At 37.3% G+C, this 21,690-nt stretch overlaps 2 protein-coding genes across 3 annotated transcripts; one reads left to right on the forward strand and one right to left on the reverse strand.

Moving 5' to 3' along the window:
- Positions 1-6,573: 6,573 nt before the first annotated feature.
- On the reverse strand, positions 6,574-11,926 carry isg20l2 (interferon stimulated exonuclease gene 20-like 2). Of its 2 annotated transcripts, none has more exons than XM_085365310.1 (4): positions 11,877-11,926; positions 9,942-10,669; positions 8,739-8,939; positions 6,574-8,337 (listed from the first exon to the last, which is right to left on the reverse strand). In XM_085365310.1, exons 2-4 carry the CDS (start codon positions 10,545-10,547, stop codon positions 8,218-8,220), a joined length of 927 nt encoding a protein of 308 aa, XP_085221436.1. In that variant the 5' UTR covers positions 10,548-10,669; positions 11,877-11,926; the 3' UTR covers positions 6,574-8,217. The 2 variants fall into 2 exon arrangements, with proteins under 2 accessions (XP_085221436.1, XP_085221437.1); XM_085365311.1 differs by lacking the exon at positions 11,877-11,926 and adding an exon at positions 11,605-11,860.
- A 545-nt stretch (positions 11,927-12,471) lies between these two features.
- On the forward strand, positions 12,472-17,861 carry mettl25b (methyltransferase like 25B). Its single transcript, XM_085365312.1, has 8 exons — positions 12,472-12,653; positions 13,821-13,939; positions 14,224-14,440; positions 14,525-14,587; positions 14,802-14,939; positions 15,825-16,639; positions 17,501-17,685; positions 17,773-17,861. The coding sequence occupies exons 1-8, from the start codon at positions 12,552-12,554 to the stop codon at positions 17,859-17,861; spliced, it is 1,728 nt and encodes a 575-aa protein (XP_085221438.1). The 5' UTR covers positions 12,472-12,551.
- The last annotated feature ends 3,829 nt before the right edge of the window (positions 17,862-21,690 follow it).

Consider the following 21,690-nt stretch of genomic DNA (forward strand, 5'->3'; position numbering starts at 1 on the left):
TTGAACCGGTTTACTTGAAAAGACTTGATATTTTACCCCAAATATAAAATTTAACATGCATATTATATAGAGATTGAAAATGTGACGTCATTCACGGGTAGAACCGCAAAGGATTCTGGGAACTCGTGGCAAGCGGTACTAGCGCACGCAGGCTTTCAATTAAAATCAGTTATACAGCGATAAAAAGAAACACAAAAATGTCAAGAAGCCGTTGTATTATTAACTGCAATAGCCGGTCGCATGACAGCCACGGGAAGCCGACGGGTAAAGAGATCGGTTGTTATCGGATTACGTCGTTGAAGAGAAATTGTTCAAGCCATGTTTCCGAAGTAACAAAGATGCGACGGATGGCCTGGATTGCAGCCATTCAAAGATCAAATATAACGTCCCAGAACACTCCAGCTCACAGGTTAGTCTGCTCCAAGCATTTACACGAAGGTCAGTGTTTTTTAGTAGTTAATACGTCATTTTCATAACATAACTGGTGATATAGGTTACAAGCAAGTCTGGCGCTGAACAGAAATTGTCGCGCTATGCTCCTTTATTTATTGTGCATAAATAGTGAATTGTCCTGACACAATATTGCGTTTCGCTTCTGTTATTATGGTACATTGACAAAAACATATGCTTTTATTCACAGGATAAAACAGGTTTTTTGTATCACTAATTGCCCAGTACGATTACAGCATACAATATTGTTGTCACTGCTACATTTCTGTGATGCTACCAGAAATTATTTCCACTACTAATTAATTACCGTTGAGCTCAAAGGTCCTATTAATAAACGGTTAAGGAATGTATATTTATGACGACGATTTGTGAGACTGGTAAACTTATGATACGTACGATGGTCTTTCGTTCTACACGGTGCATTTCAAGGTCCTGTACCCATCCGTCGGTAAACTGTACCTGGGCTTGTTGCAGTGACCGGAAGTTACTAAACTTCATGAGTGTGTGCACTCACTCCAAGAACCGTATGATTATAAATATGCATATAAATATGCTAAGATGAGATAGCTGACTTCATCTAACTAGCAAATGTTGTCCAGGCTATGTTGGTGATACAGTTTTTTTTAAATGTGTATGATATTTTTGTCATGCGATTTTAAAGCTGGTCCTACAACCGCATCCAAGAATAACATGCAGCGTATCTCAGAACTGTCGGTGAAAATTATTCTTGGAGCTAAGTTTAATTGAGCTGCATTTTAAAGAGGTGCAATTTCACAATTTGTGTATATTTTCTAAGTTCACTATTTTGTCATGTGTTGAGAAAAACACAGATTTTAAAATTACATGGTCTAATATTTACATTTAGCATAACTGCAACATTATTTTTTCGTTTTTTTTTTTTAAAGACTCGAAAGGACTTGAAATTCAAAGTTTCAGACTTGTGACTTGACTCGGACTTTTACACCAGTGACTTGAGACTCGACTCTGACTTGCCTGACATTACTTGAGACTTGACTTGAGACTTGAGGATAAAGACTTGAGACTTACTTGAGACTTGCAAAACAATGACTTGGTCCCACCTCTGCAATTATTCATCTCTTACCTCTTTTCACCCCACTGCAGCATGACATTAAATGTTCTTCTTCTCCCATAGCGTCGACGGTTAAAGAGTCAATAATTGACATTTATGGCCACTAGGGGGAGGAACAATTCCACAAGAATCTGACAAAATGCTCTAATATATAATGCCCTTATTAAGGGCTAATGCCTGCAGTCTAACCCAGATTTCCAGCAGACTCAATAAAATTAGCATTCAGCTGTAGTCTCAAAACATTACCACTCACAATCATGTCTGGATCTCCAAAGAAGGAAAAAAGTGACACATTTTCTGATGATTTATGCTAGAATCTTGGGAGATCTGCATCTCATTTCACAAACTGTGTGTCACATAATTACAAGATAACATCTCAAAATATAATTAGTCAGTATTCTTGCATAATGATATTGTGGTTATCTGACTTCCTGTTGTTTGTTTCTTCACTTTGGACACAAATTGATGTGACTAATTCATCAGTGGCAATTTGAATGTCAATTACAAATTGCAAAGTCCGTCTATGTGCTCACTAGCTAATTTGGTGTTTAATAAATATTTTTCTCTGAGCTTTTGTTTTGGCAAAGAGCTCAAGAGTAGTGATGTTGAGCCATATAGTAATATGTGTATCAAAACGAATGCTGTAAGAGACTAAAGCGCCACAAAGCTGGAATATGATTGTAAATGTAACTTTAGCGACCAAATATTGAGGTAAGCTAGTAGTTTTAGCATGTTATAAGTGCTTGAGGTCATGAGATCACCATCCAAAAATTAAGCAATGTTCATGGAATTTGTAATTACTAAAAATAAACATGTTTGTTTATTAGTTTATTTATAAGGAACCCCATTAGCTTCCACAACAGTGGTTGCTAGTCTTCTCGGGGCCCAAACCATCAAATACAATCAAATAAAATATTACACAAAAAGTGGATGCTAAATATCTGCAATAAACAATAATAAACTGTTAAATAAGAAAACAATCCAAGGGTCATACTGTATAAACCAGTTTTTCCACTCACAGGTTAGCTCTTTGACCCTAGAGTGTCCTAGTTCATGTTGCATATTTATTAGCAAAGCTTATACATTTAATTATTCTATGAGATCTTTAAATGTTACAGGGGAGCAGCAAGAACAACTTTGTATTCACTGCTGGGCACTTGAGTGTCACTGGACACAGTAAAAACCATTAATGTGAGATAAAGTGAATGAGTGAACGAATTATAGGGGATTCAATATGCCTCTACCCTATTTTATAGTGTATTTTAAACAGATTTGTAATAAATCTAGAAAGTTGCTTATTCCAGAGATTTCTATTTCCTCCCGCATAGTTTTCATAACCCACATGCATGACACTATAAGAACTTAAGCTTCCACATATCCTGACCCTTCTACCAACCCACTGTATGTACTGTAGGTTAACTACTGTAGAAATCTGCAAAACAGACAAATTCCTGATGGCTTGGACGTGAGCAATAAAAACTGATTATGCACATAGAGCTGAGGCTGGGCCATGACTAATATATTTGCTGTGTGATATGTCTGAAAAGGGTAATCTGCAGAGTCTAGCTCCCAATAACTTGACCGCGGGGCAATAAATTCCATAAAATCCATATTGTATGGCATAATGACACACACCGTGGTCTTGCATGTATTCCAAGGTCTAATTAATCCAGCAGGTAGTCACTTAATCTTCTTTAATTTCAAAATTCAAGAATAATTTAAATCAACAATGTGCAATCACATTTAACAAAGGGAAATGTTGACCAAAAGAATCAGTGAGCCAAAAGTTGTTTCTCATTTGAAATGGTCAATATAAAAAAGATTTCAAAAATATTAGACTTAATACAGCTATAGAAGAAAATCCAAAGCCTCTTTAATTTAAAGCTCTGGCTTTCACTTTTGAATCTAATAACAGGGAATAAAATCAAAGTATTCACATTATTGGCCAGATGCAAAGAGATTAAGAGGGGATAAACAGCATGGGATAATCTAGAGAATGGATTAAACCACATGTCGCTTCACAGCAACAAAGGGGCTGTACGTGGTCTGCAACTATATTTACAGTAGATGGATGATAGTGTCAAAGTTAAATCCACATGAAAGCCAAGGCCAAAAGTTTCCCAGTAGAACAAGATGAGATGAACGATAGTCATTCCACTTGTCAATTATTTTAATGTTCTGGCTGACTGGTGTACTTAATTACAGTGGTCTGTGGGGGGCACCTGCTTTTTGGGACATTGATTGATTTCCTCTCACGACTTCTGCTGGTTAAACACTGTTATCCTACTCTGTAATGTTACTTATGTGCTTTTTTGTTGTAGCAAGTGTCTTAGCCTCTGTATCTAAAACATGTTGTGTTAATATACATTCATTATATTTGGAGTATTGTTTCTTGGTTGGTTCTGGCCTTCTGATATCTATGTATCAGTTTAATATATTTGTTGAAAATAGAGGAGAGAAATGTTATGTTATATTACTTTCATGATTTAAATAGTTGTGTTACCAGTTGCCTTTTTAACAGTCTTACATTTGTTATTTCAAATGTAAATTTCCCAGCATTGCACATGAATTGAATAGCATTAAATTTGGCAGTTAGGTCAGCAATAGTTGTCTACTATACCTACCTTGTTTTGCCAGAATTTTCCAGATACAAAGTTACGAGCTCAGTTTGCCAGCTGAGAAGCCAAAACAGCTGTTAACAGATTATGAAAAGAAGAGCAAAGAAGGACGTGAATAGCTTGGTGTTAACTCGTCTGCCATGGATGAAGTGTTACATCCCTGCAAAATTATCGAGATAAATTTGATTAAAAACCTGTTAAAAAAACACATAACATTAAAATTTCAAGTTAGGACATGATTCTTCAAGGCTTCCTGCTCCTTGTGAGTCCCCTTGTGCTACCACAATCACATTAAACAGATCTGACCCACTGTTGCTAAGAAATTACCCCAATTAATACCAGTATAAAACAAAGTGGATGTGTGCTGAATCCAATAAATCTGTGCTGCTGAGCTCTCAGGGTGTGACAGCATGGTGTTTTGGTGTATGTAGAGATTTTCTAACAAAGACCTAGAAAGTGCTGGTGAATCACTGTTGGTGTTTGTGTGCAGTATTGCCTGTGACGTTTGGTATGTTCTTACTATTTTAATGAGCTTCTCTGCTATAGCAGATGTGTCTGGTGTTGCTTTCTCAGGAAGGATGGCATTCTGTATAATTAATTCACTACAGCTGAATTCACAGTGGGGGAAAAATGCTGATACGTTCACCTTTAAGGACAAACAGCTGCCAAAGGGGACATAAAGTGGAACAGTATGAGACTGTGGAAGAATCGTATGCTTACACCAGCAAAGTGGTGTAAAGTTGGAAGAGTAGAAATATGTTGATGCAGCTGCTGATGTGCTCTGTGGAAAGGCTAGCCTTCAATAAAACAGGGAATTCATACGCTTTGTGCCATTTGTCAGATCTGACATTTGACCAAGGTCTGTTCTGTCAAAAGACTTTTAAAAAGGGGTGAATTCTGAGACGAAAAGCAACACTAACAATAAGTAATCTCAGAACTCAGCTATCAGGCCATTGGAGCCATAATGATTGCTGTTTTAGATATAGACATCAATTCTATGCATCTGCAGGATGTACCAGAATGCACTGGAACATACAAAAAAGAATAATTATTTTAAATTTTGTCCTTCAATCTTTGTTTTGGTAAAAGAATCATCAACTGGCAGCGATTATACTCTTGTAGACCTTTGACATTCAGCATGCAATTTATTGAAGGAATCTGGAACAACATAAGTTAGAATTGCTGTGCTCTGCTTTTCATTTTATGAGTTTTTTGTTTGTTTGTTTTTTTCAAATTAAAAGCCAGGATATGTGGAAAACAATGTTATGCATATATATGACTATGCCGTAGACACTAGAAGTCCAGACGCTTTTCTTTTCAAGCTCCTTAGACTACGATGACCTGGACTGAGAACCTTCACAGACATACTGTAGACACTATTGACAGAACATGTATGCACTATATGGTGGGCTGGTTGCCAAAAGTGCTTAATGGGGTTGAAATCCAGTGACTTGACTCCAATACAGAGTACCAGCCCACAGCTTCTTTACATACTTTTTGCATCCTTTGGAGCTTTGTCATTGTCCTATTGGAAAACAAACCTGCTCCAATCAACTAGTATCCACACTGAAAAATAGTCAAACTTTCCTTATCATGATGCCTTTGATCATGCACAAATCTCTCACTTTGCCTTTATATTTCCCCACCAAAAGGAACTGGAAATGTAAAGGTATTTCCTGACAAATGGCATCTAGTCTTATAAATAAACCCGTTAACCCAAAATCTTATTTTCTTCTTGAATTTGCCTTGCCCAGTGTTTGCACATTTTTGCCCATCTTAACCATTCCCTCTATTGGCTAGGGCCAGACAGGTCTTTTTTTTTTTCTTTGCAACTCTGTCTACAAGGCCAGTTTCCCGGAGTCGACTGCTCACTGTTGATTTTGAGACTAATGCTTTGTAGAGGGTAATGAAGCTGCCAACAGAGGACCTGTGAGGCATCCGTTTTTCAAACTGATGTACTTCCTATTCCTCAGTCGTGTATCAGAGACTACCATAGAGCTCATTTATGCTGTTCAGATGAGGAGATAGTATCAAAGTCTTTCTAAAAGAATTTTAGAAAGGTGCAGACATCAACAGACACTTCCAGGCACCTTTTTTGGGAAGCAATTTTAACCTTTAATTTAAATAGGTCATGAATTCACTGGGACAGGAAATCTGCATTCACAGACTCACTAGCTTCATGGTCATATTTGGGGCTCTTTATGTGCTGCCACTTATGAAGTTTCTACACACTGATGCAAACGGGCACTACAAAGACATCTTTCACTACCTCAAATGGCCACAGATGGCACCGTTGCTTGTTTTTTTTCCACATTAAAAAACGAATGTGGAAAAAACAGCAAGGAGTGTTTCAAACTGAAAAGTTAAACAGTGTTTTGTGCACATAAGTATTTGAACGTTATCTCAGTTTTGTTGGTTTCTTTACACCCAATTACAGTAACGCCACAAAATTACTGCTGTAATGATTTATAGATTTTAAAATCAGGATGACAGTAGAGTGAATAACATATTCCAACAGACATTGCATAGAAAATTGCACAAATTCAGAAAGTCACCACTTATGTTTCTTGAACTTGGTGGAAAAGAAGTTGAAAGAGGGAAGATGATTAACTGGGCACTCAGACCACTCCTGTAACAGGAGAAATGGAAGATCAAACCAGTGGCTAGCAGTGTGGACCCTGAAGTCTAAACAGAAGTATTTTGGGGAATGGGAATGAAGTTGATCAATTCTTGATTTTTGTGTTTTTTAATGATAACTAACTCCAATAAATTTAACAATGCACGCTTTATAGATGTCTGTGATATTAACAATTCGGTCCTTAAAACATATTAATAAAGTCTACACAGATGACTCAGGGGTTAAGTCTTTGTTCTATGGTCCTGAATAAAATTAGATGTTTGACTAACGCTCTTTTAGTCAGGGCTCACTTTCTTTTTCACTGGCGTTCACATGGTAAGAATATAAGACCATTTATTTGCAGTGTTTACATGACTCTTGATAAAATGCGGTCCTACTACAGCCCAGTGCTGATTTAGTAAAAAAACAACAAAAAAACAAAAAACATGTGAAAAGCTAGAAACTGTTTACATCACATAATAATGTTCCAGCAAAGACATGACTGCCCCCAAGTGGCATGAGCACCATTTGAACACAGTGTAAAACCCTGACACAAAATGTAACTACTGCAATTAAAGCTTGATTTATAGTCCTGCACTGAATCTCTGCAGGACCATAATGGCCATTGCAGCTTTTGCATGTTTACTTTTGGAGTTTGGACAAATGCGTCTTCATTACTCTTCCATTAAGGATGACACTGAGCTCATCTTGTTGGACTTGCAGCAAATACATATAAAACACTCATCTTTACTGAAACAGAAAAGAGAAGTGTCTTCAAAAACACCTGCCTCTATACCAACACCAACGTCCTTCTAGAAAGTCCCAGCAGTGAGCAGACTCCTCCTGGAATTTACTTGTGCAATTATTTACAAGCATGTACAGAATTACTTCTTACATCTGATTAAACTTAATTTAAAAGCCTTGGTAGTTATACTTCTACCAATATTTCTGCTGCAGTGCTACCATATATTTCAATGTAGGCTTCTTTAGGTCGATAATATATCTGTCTGTATACAGACTTTCATGGTTTAAAAAAAAAACACTGGCTGAAAACTGGCAACTGTGTTAGCTTTTTTGAGAAAGCCAGATACAACACATTGTTTCAATGAAACAATATCATTGTGTGACTCACATATTTTACTATCAAATGGACCAATCTAGATACACTTCTGGGACGATACAGATGTAATGGTAAGGCATAGATTTCATCAAGTAGTACAAATCAAGCTTAAATTGATGTAGAAGAAGTTTCAGCTCCAACAGATATTCACATTCTTCCCCTCCACTGACAACAGTACAGTTTTATTTAAATTCAGGCAGCTGGTAGAAGGTTATCCGGTTTGTTGAATGAGCAATTGCAGTTCTCCTGGTTTGGTTATTCACACAACAATGAGACAGTTAAATTCCGCTGTCCAAACTGCATGCCCGCCATATCAAGTGTTTTACCCCAACATGGCCGTTGAGTTAGCAGCAAGTTGCGTCTCCCACTCATGTTCCACCACTTTGTAAAGCTCCATAGTGGCTCTAGCATCCTCCACAGAGGAGTGGCCTTTGTTCCCAGTCTGAGGACACAAGAGAGGACATGTTAAGCATTATGTTGGTCACATTTATATAATCATGATGACATTACATGATATTAACCTTTTAGTTGAAAAACTGGTTTTCTACCCAGGTTTCAGTTTAAATTTGTCATTGACAACAGCCCACTACATGAAAGAGGATTCCAGGGTAAAAAAAAGAAGAAGAAAATAATTCAAAACCAAAAATCTTCTATGGTAAATATTTGTGTTGAATTCGATATAATTCTGTGAGAAAAACACTGCTGTTAGTGATTCACATAAAAAAAATTACTGGTGTCCTGGTGTGTAATTAATGTCAATTATTATAATTTCTAATAAACTAGCTCCACTAACTGTACATATCTTCCATTTTGTATTCAACCAAACAGAGAACTCTGTCTTACCTGAATGTCACGGTTGAAAATGGCCTTCGTGAGCGTCTTCAGTGAAGTGCACTTATTCCCTTCAATGCCGGCCATCTGGTTCAGGAGAGGAATTCGAGAAGTGTCCCTGGTCAGCTCGGGGGGATGACAGTAACCAATCACCTTGAAGTCATTGTGGATGGCATGGCCAACCACCACCTTACCCTTAATCAGCGACAGTATCTGTAGTACCAACGGATAAAAAAAAACATCTTATTTACTAAACTCATATGGTTTATACAGAGTAATGGACGCTGCAAAAATCAAATCCTACAATGGAATGAAATAATGTCTAAATTAAAGTTAATTTGGACATCTTAACCCAGTTGTGATTCTTTTTTCAAATTAAGACCATTAAAAGGAACCAGTAAATAAATTTAAACAGTAAAACATATATAAATTAACAGTTGGTTTACCTAAACAAATTAATTAATATTAGCACCGGTCTGCATGAAACTGTGAAGTTCGTTTCAAGGATACCTTACCTGACCATAAGTGTGCTCCCTTTTTAACAACAGCTTTTTATAAAACTAACAACAAATACATTTAACTACCATAAGTGTTAGGAAACTTAATTATCATTTCATTTTATTTTTGTATTTTTAATTTTCATTAGTGGGTCCATACTCCAAACGCATACATGTTAGGTCAATTGGAGATTGTATTTTGTGTGTAAATGGTTGTCAGGCTCTTTGTTGTTAGCCCTTTTAAAACCCTGTGATAACCCTGTGATAGCAGCTAGACAGCTACAACAGGCTCCAGACCAACTGTAACCCAGAACAGGATAAACGGACAAAAATGGATTAGGATGATAAATTATTCCTGCAGTTGTCTTTAATTGCTGTTATTTACTGTGTCTTTACACTAGCTGCAACTTGTATGGTACCTCACACATGCGTTGTGCGTTCATCCGGATTAAAATGTGTTTTATCTGACAATATATTTTAGTGCTGGTTAGCTGTCAAATTAATAACTATATTAACTATAACTATATAAATTATATATTAGCTATAATAACACTGGTACTTACATATCTTCCAGCATCTTTGCAGTTGTTGAGTTCTCCTTTACATTTAAATTCAATATTTTTGCCCAAATCTCTCTCTCTTAACTCCTCTGATGACAAGCATTTTACAATGTAAAAGAACATGCTAAATCGTTTAAAAAAAAGTACACTTTTCTCACCTCCATCCTGGCCTTGGTGAATGGCATGGCATTGACGAGGTCACGGCGTCGGATGCCGCTCCATCGAGTGCGATAGTCTGTGACTCGTGCAGAGGGCTTGATAAACTTATCGTAAATCACATCTCCTTCATAGGAAACTATACTGCAGCGTGCAAGCTCACTGAGGCTCTTTGGTCCCGTGCCAACCATCTCACAGTCAATAGCGACATACTTAGAAGGGTTCCCTGATGACATGGTGATGGGCTTACAGGTGCTTGATACTGAGGAACCAGGGCTGCTGGCTGATGATTTCAGGGGCTCCTTTGGTTTTTCACCACATGGAGGCATGGAACTACTGTGTGCACTGGCCAGATACGATAAACTTTTGCTTTGTGTGGAAGTGGAAGCTGGTGGGCATTTAATGGACGCACCATTCTGAAGTGGTGTTTGGCTCTGTCTGAAGTCTTGCCTATACTGGTTGTTCTTTTGTTTACCTTCCCTGTACCCCTTTGCTCCACGGTTGTGCCTCTTTCTACGCAGCCACTCTTTTTTCCTGTTTACCTTGCCTGCTAGAGCTTTTTTCGGTGCAGTTTCATCATGAGATAAATTAATCCAAATGTCTGACATGTTTACATCAAATTAAATAATTTCAAAACACACACGTTCCCACAAAACAATCTCATAGATCTGCTTATTTGTAATCCTTCAACAGGTCCTTGTTGGGTTTAGTCCAGTTTAGAAGTCTCATCCTGCAAGGCAAACACAATATTATCAAACTGTGCCTGGATTTGCAGAATTATAACCAATCAGACCGAGTGCCTGAAAATGCCTGCAAATTTTCAGATACTTTTCTAGGCAAAGAACACTTCAGGAAATCATTGTTACTGTTCTCTGTGGAACTGTCCAATAACTCTTCTTTCTGTGAGGTGAACACACTTCTCAGGCACAACATTTTACAGATATATCTCAGTATTTTACTGTTATACAGTCGTTTGTTAGATTTGGAGTGTATATATCATTCACTAATATAATTTTCACTAATTTCTTGCACAATCTAAGTATTATCTTTACTTTTTAACTCATTTCATTTCTTAAAATGCTGTTTTTAATCCCTGTAGTATATATAAAAATTTGTGCACTTTTTTTCACTCAAGTTGTAAAGTCATCACTATGAGCATGTAGCATTTTGGCTTCAACTATGTTGCTTATAACTGTAGACTGTACTATTTTTATTCTTTATCCTGTTGTTATAACACAATAATTTTGCTCGTAAAATTGAATAAAGTATCCATATATCTAATTATCTAACCAATTTGGGGACGTAACATCAATCTGGACTTGTCCGGGAAACTAGAAAACATTGAAGTTGCCAGATTGACAATGTAAACATTGGTACTGTTCCATCCTTTCACAATAGATGTTTTCTGTTTTAATTGTTTACTTTTTGCGACCTGATAGTTTGTGGTCGTGGATGGAAGGGTCAACACTTTTCCCAACTTAACATGGCAACCTGAGGGATTCTGGAAATATAAAATCTTAAAGCTAACTTTATACGGGATTTATAAGCAACTGGTAAATGAGCAGGCACAGTAACTGTCCCATCGTGTCGCAGATTCAAACTTTACAAACCGTATTGTTTATAAAGTTGGGGAAACCTGAAGGTAAGGAAACCTGATTTCCTTACCTGGATGACTGAGCAGGCATCAGGAAACCTCATCAGCTGCACTTGGTGGATGCCACTACTGCTAATACTGCTATATCTTCTAATACTAACATTAGCTAATAACTGCTAAGGTTAGCCCGCTAACGCTAACGTTGGACACCAAACACTGTTTATTGACAGTCTCTCTCAATGGACAGTTTCTCTTTCTGCTTGTGAACATTTGGTCGGTCGATAGCGATATATGCCCTCAAAGGAAATGTCTAAAATTAACTTTTAGAAACATAAAACCAGACCTGCTACACGTGAACCGAACGAATCCTCCTGCCCAGAACAGATGATCTACATCCGGGGCATGTTGCCTTTGGATACCCTTTGTTCATCTTGAAAATTCCAGATTGGTTTGAATACTTTTATCTCTGGTATCTCAAAGCCTCTCTATTATATTTCTTTGAAATCATAAAATATTTTAAAACTGACATGCACAATAACTTTGAGTAATATACTAAACTAAAACTCTTTAAACGTCTTTTGTAGTATCCTTTCCACTAATTCCTAAATAATGTACTATTTGCTCACAGTAGGGAGTGATTTATTATAAGTTATTAATAAAACCCCATATCAGATGCATATAAGGAACCAAGTAGAAGACTGTTTTCTAAAGTTTAAAATTAAGATTCTAATTTTAAAAAAATTTTGTGCACTTGTGTCTAAAATTACGGCGAGTACCTAAATGCATCACGATTCTATTGAAAAACGTGAAAGTTGTAGGTAGCGACGGAAACAAGCTAGTGGCTAAAAGCAATTATCAGTTCAGACATTTAAAGGAAATACTTTTAACGTTAAAATTGTATTTTATAGAGATGGTTGTAATAGTTTTGGTATTTCAGACACACTCGGTCTTAACTAGAAAAATAAAATAAAACGACGTTAACGAGCTAACTTGTTAGCATTACCTTCAGGATGTCGAGATGTTTACAACACGTTTCACAGCGGAGCAGCAGAGGGAACTAGCCAAGCAACTGGCCACCTTTCTGTCTCAGTACAGCCACCTCTCCGACTCCTACATAATTGTGCGTATCGATAGATATTTCTGAAGTATGCAGCTTGCCCAGTGGTTTTGTTTTTTGTTGCGTTTGGAATAAGTAAATAACCAGGTCTCTAAAACTAAATGTTATTGTGCACATTTATTTACTTGTTTTGTATATGTCAAAGCCAATAGTGCCAGCTAGTGACGAGTGATTGTTTACCTTTGCGAGACAAGTAGATCAGTGAAACTGGGGTTTGCAAGAATTTCTTTATGCAAAACTCTCTTAAGGCTCTATCACAGCATTTCATTCAGGTTGAGGTCTGGACTTTGACTGGACCATTGGAACACATTGATCCTTTTCTTTTTCTGCCATTCTATTGTAGATTTGCTGAGGGCTTGAGATCATCAGTCCCTTGCATAACCTAGTTTAACCCAGGCTTCAGCCGTCAGACAGATGATCTGATAGTTGGCTGTAGAATACTTTGGTATACAGAGTTCATAGTCGATTAATGACTGCCCAGATCCTGTGACAGCAAAACAAGTCCAAATCATCATCCCTCCAGCACGGTGCTTAGTAGTTGGTATGATGTGTGTTGTGCTGATAATCTAATGTGGTGCTGTTCATTAGGGCCAGCTATCTCCACTTTGGTTTCATTCATATGTCCAAAGGACATTGAGGAATTTTGTAGAGATCCAGTTTTGTAGAGATCAAATTCTGCAAAATTAAGTTGTTAATTTTCAAAACAAGTGAAAAAATTACTTGTTTTCAAACAAGTTAATACTTGTTCAGTCTTTTTCTTGTCATACTGACATGAGCTTTAACATTTAACATCTTAACTGAGACCCGTAGTCTCACTCTAAGATGTAGCTCTTGGGTTTTCTTGGGAGTTTCTCTAAGCACCGACCTCAAAGTGAATTTGCTGGAACGTCCACTCCTCGAAAGAATGTATATTACACCTAAATGCTCCAGACGAGCAAATTGCCAAAACCTCTGCTTTATTAAGGGTGGTCATGCTTGCTGATGATCAGTTAATCAAGTGCATTTAATTAGCACTGAGTGGCTGTTGTGTACCCTTCTAATTTCTGTGGACGTAGTAAGGGTTTACTTAGTTTTTCACATGACTGTAAAGTATGGTATATGAATTGTAATCAAGCCTTATTTACACAGTGCAACAGCTGGATTCTTATCAGTTTGTTATCCCTTCTACAGGAATTTTTCACAGAAGATCTGTGGCACACATTACCCAGCAGCTGGCAGCCTGTGTTGCAGGACCTGTCATATCCACAGATTGCAGACCTATTGCTGGATGCCACTCATGAAGACAGGAGGTACTACTGGATTGTTATTAGGCCCTTTATATATCCTTAAAGCAAGGTTGCAAATATCCAAATCAAACTCAAAAAAACTAAAGAATCAAAAGCAAAGTTGATTTTAGCAAAGCCCAGAAGGTTTGGTTGCCTTGTTTTACAAAATTGAATTAATTCATACATTCATTTGTTTATTTAGGCAAAGTAAGCATAAATTAGACATCCTGTGCTCTTCATATAATATCATATCAATAAAAACATCCCCTTATTGGGTAATTAATTGCCTAAAAACTTTCTCATTACAGATATCCTTCAGTGTGGCCTCTGACTCTCTTGGCTTTCCGTGCCACAGCCCATGCCCTGGCATTTCCTAGGGAGAGCAGGAGTGAGGGATGCAGAGTAGGTGGGTCAGTGAAGCCAAAGGAGTTCCTGGAAAATCACAGTCAGAGCTCCCTCCTGGGTCACATTTTCAGGAAGCATGTTAAACCCAAGAAACAGCATGAGATTCGCAAGCTCGGCACAGTATGTATGCTTACAGGTGGCTGCTTTAGCACGTCTTGGCTTTTCTGCTTAGAATGTTTTTAATATATATTTTTATATTTGCAGCTGGTTAAGCAACTTTGTGAGCAGACTGATTGCAACAGAGTGGTCGATGTGGGCTCTGGGCAGGTATCACTCATAGTCGCATGATTTTAACCCATAAGCACATCAATACATTTTTTAAGGTAGCACTTTAATGTTAATGGGAATGGAATTAGATTTCATGCTTCTGTAGTAAAAGTCTATAAAATCAATTTTCATGCAAATTTTTAAGAGTTGAAATCAAAAATAAAGCAGTAAATCTTGCCACAGTAAACCCTGAGTTCCATTTTTGCCTAACCAGGGTCACCTGACTCGTTTCCTGTCCTTTGGACTTGGACTTTCTGTGACTGCTATTGAAGCTGATCCAACCCTGGTTACTATGGCATCCAAGTTTGATGGACAGTTGGTGTGGGCCTTGGAGAAGGAGAAGCAGAAAAAGGTTAGTGATTTTCTAATATTATTGCACACCTATAAGTTTCTAAATAAAGTTTGGATCTCAGAGAACTCTAAATGTCCTGTAAGGTTAATAGAATACTTAAGTATTTTGTGTAATGCTCTACCATTGACTCTTCCTTATTAATTATTATTTACTATTTTCAAACATAGTTTTTCCATGTTTTTCCTCTTTATAAAAAGCTTGTTGTCAAGAAGAGCATTCTGGGTCCAAAAAGTCCAAACCTATAAATAAGAACTGAACTGTGTTGAGTTGACAAAGCACTGTGAGTTAAAGTCGGCATCCTCCGTGATGTCTGTTCAAAGGCAAGATTAAGCCTGACACTTCCATTTTTGCCACTTGGGGGCAGCAAATACAAAGTGTAAACACTGGCATATCACCCTTCTGGATAATTTGTTGACCCTCTTAGCAAACGGTGGGCTTTTCCACCTTTAGCAGACGCAGGGCAACATTGCCATTCACCTGGAATTTGTTTATTTCTACCTGATAAATGTAAGCACAGTTATTCACTCTTTAAAGTTGTAGTTTCCTCTCTATCAACTCTTGGAAAAATATGAGCTTCTTTACCTGTTAGATACCCTCTTCACTAGCTAGTCTCAAACAGTAGTGGTTTCTGGATGCTTTTTCACTGAAAAGTAAGACTGGATAAAAACACAGTTAATGATCAAGCTTTAAGTTTGAAATGTTGACCTCAGATTTGCGTAAACGCTCTTTAAAGCCTAGGGGAATAACATAGTGATGATTTAGTGATTTACCAATCAGTGACAGTTTTAATTATGATTATATTTAATGAATCCATTGTATAGACATTTTACCTCCTACTATAGTGCATATCAACAGAAATATTAATGAACATCTTTTGCTTCCTAGAACTGCTCCTCTCACATTCCAGCACAAAATTTTCCTCGCCACATCGCCGGTTGGGTAAACCCGAAGGCATCGTGGGAGGCTTTCATCGGACAGCTAAAAGCTGCAGATCATGTCAGTGAAGGTCCCCCAACTCCATCTGGACCCAGCAAAAAGAAACTGCGAGGCTCTGTGCAACAAGGAGGCCTCCATGTAGTTCAGACTTCTTATGCTCGTTCTGATTCTAACTCTCAAGAGTCTGAACTGTCAAAACAACAAAAGTCAAAAAAGATGTCCGGAGTGGAATTCGTTGATGAAAAATGCTGCTCATGCATCCACTCTGACAGTCACGAGGGGGTATACTCTGAGGAAGACAGCCTTCAAGGCTATCCAAACTTTGTCCTGACTGGTCTCCATGCCTGCGGTGACCTCAGTGCGACCCTCCTCCGCCATTTTGTCAAATGCCCGCATGTGCGCGGCATCACCTCAGTGGCATGCTGTTACATGAAAATCACAACCAAAGAAAACCCCACCCCTCCAGGACTGGTCATACCGCCTGCTCCACCAACACTGGATCAAGAGTCAGTTCAGTCAGAGTTTGGCTACCCGATGAGCTCCTGGGTGTCAGGGCTGTCGGGACATCAGTTGTCCTATAAGGCCCGAGAGGGGGCGTGTCATGCTGTTGAGGACTATGTGCGGCGACTCAGGGAAGAAAGCGAGTTGCTCAGGTCGCACTGTTACAGAGCGATGCTTGAGACCTTCATCAGAGACACAAGGCCAGATCTGCGCAGGGCAGGAATCCAGACCATCAAGAAATCCCACCTATTACCTTTTATAGAGTGAGTAAAAATTGCATCCATCAGGTATTTACACAGGTCTTTCATTTCAGCTGATATGGTTTGTCAGTTGTCTGAAAATGCAGCAATAATTGGTACAACAGGAGGAGGGTCACTAAATTCATAATAACAGTGCATGCCCATGTTATAGTATTGTTTGGCCTTTCAGTGCGTAAATGCTAAAATGTGGTCATTTTTGCCCAATGCTAGGTGGTTGCTAGGCAACATGATTATAATGTTTTACTATATGAAGTGTAAATCCACTTTTGTGGATATAAATAAGATGTTATAGTCATGAAATGTAAGTAATACATTGTGCTCATATTGGTTTGTAAAGGCAAAGTAAAATTTATTTATACTGCACATTTAAAACAACTGTTGACCAAGGTGCTGTACAATTAAGATAATCAAGAAAAATAAAAACATAGGAAGACATTATAAAAGTTAAGAAAAAGAAAAGTAAAGCCGTGAAGGCTAGAAAATTTTAGCCTGCTACTAGATGGTTGCCAGAGAACATGATGGCGACATATATATCTTGCATAGTTCAACTTTTGTGGATGTGAATTATATGTTATTGTGAAATTAAAGTGACATGAAGGTGTTATACAGGCCATGAATTGGTAATTTAGCCCTGTTTGCTCAGTAGTTGCTAGGCAACTGGATGATATCATAATATGTGATATAGATAAAAACCTCTTAAGAGGCACATGTGTTTGGTTGCTCTGCCCCTGGAGGAGTACTGGACAAAGACAGGCAGAGATTTGGTGTCATTTCTGCATGTATAATTTGCGTTCTGTAAGAATCATTTTAGTTTCTGACTTAAGTATCCTGTCCTGTTTTGTCTACATTTGTTATCCCTCCCAGATATGCTCGTTTGGGTCTGGCTCGGGTCGGACTGCCTCCTGAGTTGCCCCTGGACCTGGGGCGAATGGAGGCCATGTTGAAGGAACAGGGCAGGGTGGTGGTGTACTTCAGCTTGTCCCTGCTGCTGGCCCCTGTGGTGGAGACAATGGTGCTGCTGGATAGGATGATCTACCTCCAAGAGAATGGTTGGACAGTTGATGCTGTCACATGACTTAAATATTATGATTGCGTGGTGTAGCCATTTATCTCAAACCTCTACTGTCTCTCTACAGGTGTGAACAGTCAGCTTGTTCCTCTCTTCAACCCAAACTTCTCTCCAAGAAACTTTGTGCTGGTGGCTCTGAAGCGTTTTGGACAATGACAACAAAAGGAGAATTCCCACTTAACCGCTCTTTGTTTTTAGGAATTTTAAATATTAAATATTAAGAAAGGTTTTAAGCTTTTAATCCATCTGAACATCATGATCCTGACACATACATGTACCACTGTTTATCACTTAAAGCCTCTATGACAGCTTAGAGACATGCATGTGTTAGGTATCAATTTTCTCTGTATAGACAGACATTGTGTTTGTGGTTTGTTTTTATTTATTTTATTTCTTGCGCCATTTTTAGTAAAGGAGAAAGGGAACATCATATTTTACTGTGTGTAAACAATATATCCATCCATCTTCTTGTGCTTATCTAATCCAGGGTCATGGGGAGGGATTAAGGATAGATGTGGGCATCGTCATCACCAAGAAATGTTAAATCCTAGAAATTGTGCCAATAAGCTGCTTTAGAGCAGGTTATGTTCAGGATAAAAGATCAACAAGTTGCAAAATCACATCTTACCATCTCAAAAATAGAGTCACCATTCTTGGAAGATCACTTTGATCTTGGTGACCAAATAGTAACATGACCTAAACATTTTTACAACCATATAAAGCAGGGACACTAAACTGATTTTACATTGTGGGCAACATACAGCCCACTTTGATCTGAATTAGGCCGAACCAAAGAAACTCTTCTTGCTTTAAGTATAAAGAAGTTAAACATAATGCATTTAATCCCTGCAAAAATTGTAATATTAAAAAAGAGCAATTTCAGCAGTATATCTCAGTTTTTCTACATGACAAAAGAAATGCGCCTATAAATCAAAAACAAATCTGTCACGTTTGTAAAGTCTTTAAAATTACAGAAAAAGTTGTAATAGCTCAATGCTAAGAAATGTTGGGTTTTTCTATAGTAGACAGTGAAAAAATAGAAATTTTTCTCATATTTATTATTTATTTATTATGTAATTACTTTGGTGTATTAGTAGGAATGGGAGAGGGCTTTATGAGTTATGTTGTAAAGCTTGTGAAAATACAGTAAAAACTTCAAAGTTTATGTCCTCCTTAATATTTCCAGTGGGCTTGATCAAGTCTTTACCTGGCCAATTCTGGCCACTGAACGTCTAAGAAATATAGATATTTTTTGGAACAGCTTTGTTGATTTTTTCCCTCCTGCAAGCAATTTTAAAACAATTTTGTTTTTCTGTAGAAGTTAATATACAAAAAAAAAATACCTGCAATACCTGTTCTTACTGTTCGTACTTAACTTTACATTAGATTTGCACTAAATTATAATTTAATTTATATTTATTAATTCTATATGTATTCTTTACTTTTGCTCAGTGCTGAAAGTTTGAAACTGTCTTACACAAATATAACCATTAATTTAATGGAATAAGCAGGTCTAATCTGTCAGATTCTCCCATGTCTTAATCGTAGCGCTGATACTCTACTCGCCCCCTTGGCGTTATCAGCACCTGCAAAGGGAGTTGTTGTCTTCAACTATTGAGGCTGAAATAAGTTCATGTAGTTCTAGACTGTTCAGTGGAAGTTTACATTACAATGCCACACCTGAGCATGAACACAAGCATTTAAGCAATTTGAATGAGAATAACAAATTTTCCATTACATTTCCAACCTTTTGATCAATCACACTAAATCATACAAAGGTAATTTCTAGTCTAACATCATACAATATCAACAACATTGCATACTCAGAGAAGTTTCGCGATGTGCATCATTCTACAGTATCAGATACAATTTTACACTTAATGTTCATCCCACTCTCACTATGACCCTTTGGTCATTTATAATCGTTCTTATAGTCTAAAATTTGTATGCAAAATAGCAGTAATGATCCAAAAATTCCAAAAATATCAGATTACACATGGAAATATGAAATAGCATTAGTTGTTCAGCTTTATCACTTTAGTTAAATTAAGTTGTTCATTTATGAGAAACTGTTGTTAAGATAAGGAAGCCATTTGGTCTGAGACATGTTTCTCAAACTTCATCATTAAATGCATCAGGCAATGTTTGTAATTTAGTGACTGTTTCTGTAAAAGAACCATTTTCAGCAGTATTGTTAGGGATGGAGTTACACATGCATCACCAAATATCACACACACTCCTTTGTGCTGCTTTATCAATCACATTTAGCTCTTTAAGAAGAAGTTCATTCTCTGGGTCCTCAAAGCATGTTCTAAGCCCAATAAAATTCCTTAATGAAGTGGAATGTCTCCAAAATCCTATTTTTAGGGTTTCAGGTAATGTGTCAGAATTTAGTAGAAATGTCAAAGGAACTTAGAACTGTTGCTGCTATATTTACTAGGGTAATGAGGATCGAATGCACTTAGGTGTCAGGAACTGGCTTACTAGAGAAGTGGTCTAGCTGCCATACAAAATGTGCGCATGTCAGAGAGGGGTCTCTCTCTTAATCGCCCCCTGATTGTCTTCAACTTACTCACAATGGCTTAACTGTGTGTGTGGAACAAAGCACGAAACATATGTGATGTTATCCTATATGTATGTAACTAAGTGACAAAAAAGTAATATTACTATTACTAAAGTGATCATTTCAGAAAATGAAGAAATTTCCACACTGGCCATTGAGTTGGCAGCAAGTTGCGTCTCCCACTCATGTTCTACCACTTTGTAAAGCTCCATAGCGGCTCTAGCATCCTCCACAGAGGAGTGGCCTTTGTTCCCAGTCTGAGGACACAGGAGAGAACATGTTAAACATTACGTCGTTCACATTTATAAAATGAAAATGTGACTGAGCAAAAAATGAAAAATCTTAAATGTTCACGATGTTGAGTAAAACTGAAGGACGAATGAAAAAAATCAAGTGCCTTTCTTTTAATTTTAGGATCCACTTCTAATAAACTAGCTCCACTAACTGTACATATCTTCCACTTTCTACTCAACCAAACAGAGAACTCCGTCTTACCTGAATGTCACGGTTGAAGATGGCCTTCGTGAGCATCTTCAGTGAAGTGCACTTATTCCCTTCAATGCCGGCCTTCTTTTGTTAATTTGGCCATCCTCACCCACTTGTGATTCTTTTTCACATTAAGACCATTAAAGGAACCATTACCGTATTTTTCAGACGCACTTTTTAATGTAAGGATTTTAAGGTGCACTTCAAATCCTTAACCCCTTTTAGCAACTGTAAATGAGGACGGAACAAATTAGTTTAATTTGACCGTATTCACTTGAAAAACTATTCACTCGTCAGGACCTGTTCATGGAAAGAAACAAAACACTATGTTGTTACCAGTGTTGGGCAAGTTACTTTGAAAAAGTAATTAATTATAGTTACTAGTTACTTCTTCAAAAAAGTAAAGTAAGTAAAAGAGTTAGTAACTGAGTTACAATATTCTAAAAGTAATTAATTACTTGAAAAGTAACTATTGCATTACTTTAAAAAAACGTTCACCCTCTGGGGTCCAGGGTATAATTGGCCATTTTTAACTACTTTTGATTTTCCCTCCACATTTTACCTTTAAAAACGATTTGCTTTGCCTTGTTTGGTATCGTCCTTTTCAGCACAACCTCACGTGTCTGAATTTACAATCATGTTTTCATTTTTTACATACTGTATTAACACAATTGATCTAAAATCAGACAAAAAACATAAAATCACAGTAGAAAAAGTTATATTTTTTACTGTAACAACCACAAACATGTTTAATGAATCATATTTCATAACTTTAAATGCAAATATAAATTGTCAATTTTAAAATCATATGCACAAGTTTTACAAACAACAAAGTTATTTGCAGCCATTTACATTTTACCCTTTTTTTTATAACCACTTCAAACTATTTACAGAACAATCAGCTGTTCTGCATTCAATAAGATGCCACACAAATTA

Source organism: Diplotaxodon limnothrissa, linkage group LG11, assembly GCF_057381915.1.
Source record: "Diplotaxodon limnothrissa isolate DT_005_m linkage group LG11, D_limnothrissa_male_GT1.1, whole genome shotgun sequence".
NCBI lineage: Eukaryota > Metazoa > Chordata > Actinopteri > Cichliformes > Cichlidae > Diplotaxodon > Diplotaxodon limnothrissa.